Source organism: Pseudorasbora parva, chromosome 18 (assembly GCF_024679245.1).
Source record: "Pseudorasbora parva isolate DD20220531a chromosome 18, ASM2467924v1, whole genome shotgun sequence".
NCBI classification, from domain to species: domain Eukaryota; kingdom Metazoa; phylum Chordata; class Actinopteri; order Cypriniformes; family Gobionidae; genus Pseudorasbora; species Pseudorasbora parva.
This window is the reverse complement of record NC_090189.1, coordinates 127,280-135,000: the sequence shown is the minus strand read 5'-3', so window position 1 is coordinate 135,000 and position 7,721 is coordinate 127,280. Positions and strand designations below refer to the sequence as shown.

Sequence of the window (7,721 nt, the reverse complement as noted above, 5' to 3'; positions counted from 1 at the left end):
TGGTCAGTTTCTGTTGATCATCTGTCCGTCATCGGCTAAAGCCCGCCCTGATGATCTCATTGGTCAGTTTCTGTTGATCATCTGTCCATCATCGGCTAAAGCCCGCCCTGAAGATCTCATTGGTCAGTTACTGTCGATCATCTGTCCGTCATCGGCTAAAGCCCGCCCTGATGATCTCATTGGTCAGTCTCTGCCGATCATCTGTCCGTCATCGGCTAAAGCCCGCCCTGATGATCTCATTGGTCAGTTTCTGTTCGGGGATCAAGTCCTAACCCTAACCTAAAAACATTGCTAAGTTCGGCTTGCATCCAGGCTATAGGGCCCCACAACCTCACAGGCCGGCACTGTATACACACACACACACACACACACACGGATGATGCTTTATGAATATTGAATTTATTACATATCACTGAACGCAACATCAACAATATCAAGATTTAAACAGCAGTTCTTCAATATAATCAGATGTTTCTTCTGCCACTCAAAGAAAATGTAAACAACAGAAAGATGCATTAGACAAAATAAATATCTGAAATATGCGGAGGGTCACATTGGACAAGAGAAGCGTTCTGCGTCCTGTAAATATAAAGAACTGCCGGGTCCGTTCCCACTGAGCTCCATAGTGTGGCGAGGAGCGCTGATACACAACAGCAAAGCAAAGTCAGTGAAGCTCCAGCCGCAATCCCGGAACACTGACCCAGATCTCACACACGCACCTCGCACACACACATCTCACACACACACACATCTCACACACGCATATCTCTCTCTCTCACACACACACATCTCTCTCTCACACACATCTCTCTCACACACACACACACGCATATCTCTCTCACACACACACATCTCTCTCTCACACATCTCTCTCACACACACACACACGCCTCTCACACACACACACACGCATATCTCTCTCACACATCTCACACATCTCTCTCGCACACACACACATATCTCTTGCACACACACACACACATCTCTCTCTCTCTCTCACACACACACACACGCCTCTCACACACACACACACGCATATCTCTCTCACACACACACATCTCTCTCGCACACACACACATATCTCTTGCACACACACACATCTCTCTTGCACACACACACACACATCTCTCTCTCTCTCTCACACACACACACATCTCTCTCTCACACACACACACACACACACACACACACACACACTGTGTGCGATTACATGCAGTCTGCGACACTACTGGAGCCCTGGCCGATGTCCCGGATTTGAGCGATGTGAGTGGAGCAGACCGCGACTCCAGCTCCGGCCCGACAGTGAGACACCGAGCCGACTAGCTCCCATCTGAGGACACACACACACACACACACACACACGTTAGGTTTTTGTGAATTGTGGGGACTTTCCATAGGCGTAATGGATTTTACAAACTGTACATTCTATCCCCCTATATTGCCCCTAAACCTACCCATCACACACACACACACACACACACACACACACACACACACACACACACACACACACACACACACACACACTGCCCCTACCAATCAATCTGTCATCTTTATTTCTATCGCTCTTCTCCAGCGCCGATTGTGTCAGAGCAGCTTCAGTGTTAAACAGGACAATACTGCAGCAGAATTAGATTTGGCTGTACAGTCGTTCTGGAGTAAACAGTGATGTTATCAGCTTATTTTAATTTATCAGAGAGAGACAATGTTGGCAGATCAGTGATATAGTTTATAGAATTAAATAAGACCTAATTCATTAATTAATGTTATTTGTATATTTAGTTGAATAACTCTGATCATAATGTTAGTGTCCCCAACTGAGCAAGCCAAGCCAAAGGCGACCAAAGGAACCGAAACTCCATCAGGGCATGATGGAGAAAAATAAACCTTAGAGAAACCAGACTCAGTTCTCCTCTGGCCTATTAACACACAGAGGAGGATTATTATTCTGGACACCGCACAGCTCAGAGGTCATATTAGAGCAGAATATTCAACATTTATGGGTATCACGCAAGAGACGGGTTTATTCAGGATGGAGTGAAGTAGTTCTGAAACTATCCCATCATCATCCCCTAAAAGGCGAATCTGTGGAAACGGCGAGCATTAGGTGTTCAGGTATAGGTACTATAGGCAAAGTGTGTTAGGTGTGTGTTTCTATCTGTATAAAACGAAGGGAAGGAGGCGTCACATGAAGAGCCTAGCTGGTCATATTCAGGTCCATTATCTGATCCGGATCCGGCCGACTGCAGTAAACCTCGGGATAAACAGAGACCGCAGTAGACGTGATGGAGTATAATGTGTTAAGAGCTCGCTTAAGTACCGGGGAGCTAAACTATTTAGTGCTTTGAGTAATAAGCAGGATTTTAAAATGTATGCGATGTTTAATAGGGAGCCAGCGCAGTGTTGACAGAACTGGACTAATATGATCATACTTCCTGGTTCTAGAAGAACTCGAGCTGCTGCGGTTTGGACCAGCTGGAGTTTGTTTATTAAGCGAGCAGGGCAACCACCCAGTAGAGCATTACAATAATCTATCCTTGAGCTCATGAACGCATGTACTAACTGTTCAGCATTTGGCATTGAGAGCATGTGCCGTAATTTAGATATATTTTTAAGATGGTAGAATGCGGTTTTACAGATGCTAGAAACGTGGCTTTCAAATGAGAGATTGGTATCAAAGAGCGTCTTTGACTGACGACGTGTGTGTGTGTGTGTGTGTGTGTGTGATGAGGGCTTGACAGAGCAGTCATCAAGTGTTAGACAGTATTCTAGAAAGAGATTTAACATTTTCCCAAAATATTGTATTCGAATATTTGGGCTCATAAAAATCAAATATTCGTTTATTTAAATTCGGTATTTTGAGAAAATGAGAGAGATATATTTCTTTTTTTTCCCTCAACATGTCCACCATTTCTGAAGGACCGTGAGCGGAAAAAAACACTTATAAAGCAGAGCGCGTCAAGCGTGCAGAACGTACACACAGTCTCACACACGTCGGTAGGTGTGTGTGTGTGTTTGATAAGGCTGAGGTGTTTATTTCGTATTGTTTCACATTTTCTAATATGATTGGATTAAGATATTATTCTCACAGATATTACAAACACTGCCCCTAAATCTACCCAACACACACACACACACACACAGACACACACACACAGACATACACTGCCCCTAAACCTACCCAACACACACACACACACACACACACACACACACACACACAGACCCTAAACCTACCCAACACACACACACAGACACAAACTGCCCCTTTCCTCTAAGCCTGCCCAACACACACACACACACACACACACACACACACACACACAGACACAAACTGCCCCTTCCCCTAAGCCTGCCCAACACACACAGATTATACGGACCAGGGTTCTCCAGCTTTACCTGTTCATCCGCGGCTCGAAGGCCTCCACTGTGTTCAGGTAGATGTTCCCATTGTGCCCCCCCACTGCAAAGACACGCCCCATCACCGTGGCAACCCCGACTCCACCCCTCGGCGTCGTCAGCTCCGACACGTACTCCCATTGGTCCGTCCTGGGGTCGAAGCGCTCGACCGAGCTCAGCGGAGAGTTATCGTCAAACCCACCTACACTCACACACACATCATCAGGTACACACACACATCATCAGCTACACACACACCCGACCGAGTTCAGCAGAGAGTTATCGTCAAACCCACCTACACACACACACACACACATCATCAGGTACACACACACATCATCAGGTACACACACACCCGACCGAGCTCAGCGGAGAGTTATCGTCAAACCCACCTACACACACACACACACATCATCAGGTACACACACACACACACATCATCAGGTACACACACATGCCCAACTGAGCTCAGCGGAGAGTTATCGTCAAACCCACCTACACACACACACACACACACACACACACACACACCCGAGCTCAGCGGAGAGTTATCTTCACACCCACCTAACCTACACACACATACACTTAAACACACCATCAGGTACACACACATCATCGGTACACACACACCCGACCGAGTTCAGCAGAGAGTTATCGTCAAACCCACCTACACACACACACACACACACACACACACACACACACACACACACACACACACACACACACACACACACACACACACACACACACACACACACACACACACACACACACACACCATCAGGTACACACACACACGCCCAACCGAGCTCAGCAGAGAGTTATCGTCAAACCCACCTACACACACACACACACACACACACACACACACACACACCATCAGGTACACACACACACACACACACACACACACACACACACACACACACACACACACACACACACACACACACACACCCGACCGAGCTCAGTGGAGAGTTATCGTCAAACCCACCTACACACACACACACCCAACACATACACTAGGGCTGTCACTTTTTATTCGATATTTGAATATGCATTCGAACATGACGTGAAATATCTGTAATCGAACTATAAATAAACTATCCGGTATTTAAAGTGCCATGTAGCGCAATTTTTTAAAATTAGCCCAATTTTTTTTACATTTCAGTAGACAAACTGAAATCTGTGAATATTGCATATAGTGGCACTTCATATCGATTAAGCTGATAACCTGCTGTTTCAAACATCACGTTTCCATACAGACTGCGGCCCGAGTCCTGTTTATGACTGTCAGACTGTGGCCCGAGTCCTGTTTATGACTGTCAGACTGAGGCCCGAGTCCTGTTTATGACTGTCAGACTGTGGCCCGAGTCCTGTTTATGACTGTCAGACTGTGGCCCGAGTCCTGTTATTGACTGTCAGACTGTGGCCCGAGTCCTGTTTATGACTGTCAGGCTGTGGCCCGAGTCCTGTTTATGACTGTCAGGCTGCGGCCCGAGTCCTGTTTATGACTGTCAGACTGCGGCCCGAGTCCTGTTTATGACTGTCAGACTGAGGCCCGAGTCCTGTTTATGACTGTCAGACTGCGGCCCGAGTCCTGTTTATGACTGTCAGGCTGAGGCCCGAGTCCTGTTTATGACTGTCAGACTGCGGCCCGAGTCCTGTTTATGACTGTCAGGCTGCGGCCCGAGTCCTGTTTATGACCGTCAGGCTGCGGCCCGAGTCCTGTTTATGACTGTCAGACTGTGGCCCGAGTCCTGTTTATGACTGTCAGGCTGTGGCCCGAGTCCTGTTTATGACTGTCAGACTGCGGCCCGAGTCCTGTTTATGACCGTCAGACTGTGGCCCGAGTCCTGTTTATGACTGTCAGACTGCGGCCCGAGTCCTGTTTATGACTGTCAGACTGTGGCCCGAGTCCTGTTTATGACTGTCAGACTGTGGCCCGAGTCCTGTTTATGACTGTCAGACTGCGGCCCGAGTCCTGTTTATGACTGTCAGACTGTGGCCCGAGTCCTGTTTATGACTGTCAGACTGTGGCCCGAGTCCTGTTTATGACTGTCAGACTGCGGCCCGAGTCCTGTTTATGACTGTCAGGCTGTGGCCCGAGTCCTGTTTATGACTGTCAGACTGTGGCCCGAGTCCTGTTTATGACTGTCAGACTGTGGCCCGAGTCCTGTTTATGACTGTCAGGCTGTGGCCCGAGTCCTGTTTATGACTGTCAGGCTGTGGCCCGAGTCCTGTTTATGACTGTCAGACTGTGGCCCGAGTCCTGTTTATGACTGTCAGACTGTGGCCCGAGTCCTGTTTATGACTGTCAGGCTGTGGCCCGAGTCCTGTTTATGACTGTCAGACTGCGGCCCGAGTCCTGTTTATGACCGTCAGGCTGTGGCCCGAGTCCTGTTTATGACTGTCAGGCTGCGGCCCGAGTCCTGTTTATGACCGTCAGACTGTGGCCCGAGTCCTGTTTATGACTGTCAGGCTGCGGCCCGAGTCCTGTTTATGACTGTCAGACTGTGGCCCGAGTCCTGTTTATGACTGTCAGACTGCGGCCCGAGTCCTGTTTATGACTGTCAGACTGTGGCCCGAGTCCTGTTTATGACTGTCAGGCTGTGGCCCGAGTCCTGTTTATGACTGTCAGACTGTGGCCCGAGTCCTGTTTATGACTGTCAGGCTGTGGCCCGAGTCCTGTTTATGACTGTCAGACTGCGGCCCGAGTCCTGTTTATGACTGTCAGACTGTGGCCCGAGTCCTGTTTATGACTGTCAGGCTGCGGCCCGAGTCCTGTTTATGACTGTCAGACTGTGGCCCGAGTCCTGTTTATGACTGTCAGACTGCGGCCCGAGTCCTGTTTATGACTGTCAGACTGTGGCCCGAGTCCTGTTTATGACTGTCAGGCTGTGGCCCGAGTCCTGTTTATGACTGTCAGGCTGTGGCCCGAGTCCGGTTTATGACTGTCAGGCTGCGGCCCGAGTCCTGTTTATGACTGTCAGACTGCGGCCCGAGTCCTGTTTATGACAGTCAGGCTGTGGCCCGAGTCCTGTTTATGACCGTCAGGCTGCGGCCCGAGTCCTGTTTATGACTGTCAGACTGTGGCCCGAGTCCTGTTTATGACTGTCAGGCTGTGGCCCGAGTCCTGTTTATGACTGTCAGACTGCGGCCCGAGTCCGGTTTATGACTGTCAGGCTGCGGCCCGAGTCCTGTTTATGACTGTCAGACTGCGGCCCGAGTCCTGTTTATGACTGTCAGGCTGTGGCCCGAGTCCTGTTTATGACTGTCAGGCTGTGGCCCGAGTCCTGTTTATGACTGTCAGGCTGTGGCCCGAGTCCTGTTATTGACTGTCAGACTGTGGCCCGAGTCCTGTTTATGACTGTCAGACTGTGGCCCGAGTCCTGTTTATGACTGTCAGGCTGTGGCCCGAGTCCTGTTTATGACTGTCAGGCTGTGGCCCGAGTCCTGTTTATGACTGTCAGGCTGTGGCCCGAGTCCTGTTTATGACTGTCAGGCTGTGGCCCGAGTCCTGTTATTGACTGTCAGACTGTGGCCCGAGTCCTGTTTATGACTGTCAGACTGTGGCCCGAGTCCTGTTTATGACTGTCAGGCTGTGGCCCGAGTCCTGTTTATGACTGTCAGACTGTGGCCCGAGTCCTGTTTATGACTGTCAGGCTGTGGCCCGAGTCCTGTTTATGACTGTCAGGCTGCGGCCCGAGTCCTGTTTATGACTGTCAGACTGCGGCCCGAGTCCGGTTTATGACTGTCAGGCTGCGGCCCGAGTCCTGTTTATGACTGTCAGGCTGCGGCCCGAGTCCTGTTTATGACTGTCAGGCTGTGGCCCGAGTCCTGTTTATGACTGTCAGGCTGTGGCCCGAGTCCTGTTTATGACTGTCAGGCTGTGGCCCGAGTCCTGTTTATGACTGTCAGGCTGCGGCCCGAGTCCTGTTTATGACCGTCAGGCTGTGGCCCGAGTCCTGTTTATGACCGTCAGGCTGTGGCCCGAGTCCTGTTTATGACCGTCAGGCTGTGGCCCGAGTCCTGTTTATGACCGTCAGGCTGCGGCCCGAGTCCTGTTTATGACTGTCAGGCTGTGGCCCGAGTCCTGTTTATGACTGTCAGGCTGCGGCCCGAGTCCTGTTTATGACTGTCAGACTGTGGCCCGAGTCCTGTTTATGACTGTCAGACTGTGGCCCGAGTCCTGTTTATGACTGTCAGGCTGCGGCCCGAGTCCTGTTTATGACTGTCAGGCTGCGGCCCGAGTCCTGTTTATGACTGTCAGGCTGTGGCCCGAGTCCTGTTTATGACTGTCAGACTGCGGCCCGAGT

The 7,721-nt window shown here is 50.1% G+C and overlaps 1 protein-coding gene across 3 annotated transcripts in view; it reads right to left on the bottom strand.

Moving 5' to 3' along the window:
* Nucleotides 1-377: 377 nt before the first annotated feature.
* The window catches only part of klhl8 (kelch-like family member 8), a 37,885-nt gene continuing 30,541 nt past the window's right edge, over nucleotides 378-7,721 (bottom strand). For 2 of the 3 annotated variants that reach the window (XM_067422703.1, XM_067422700.1), the window contains 2 exons: nucleotides 3,400-3,601; nucleotides 378-1,330 (listed from right to left, as the gene is read on the bottom strand). In XM_067422703.1, the coding sequence (XP_067278804.1) occupies nucleotides 1,207-1,330; nucleotides 3,400-3,601 (326 nt within the window). In that variant the 3' untranslated portion in view covers nucleotides 378-1,206. Of the gene's footprint in view, nucleotides 1,331-3,399; nucleotides 3,602-3,723; nucleotides 3,792-7,721 lie in introns of those variants that run through there. The other variant, XM_067422701.1, reaches the window with a different exon arrangement.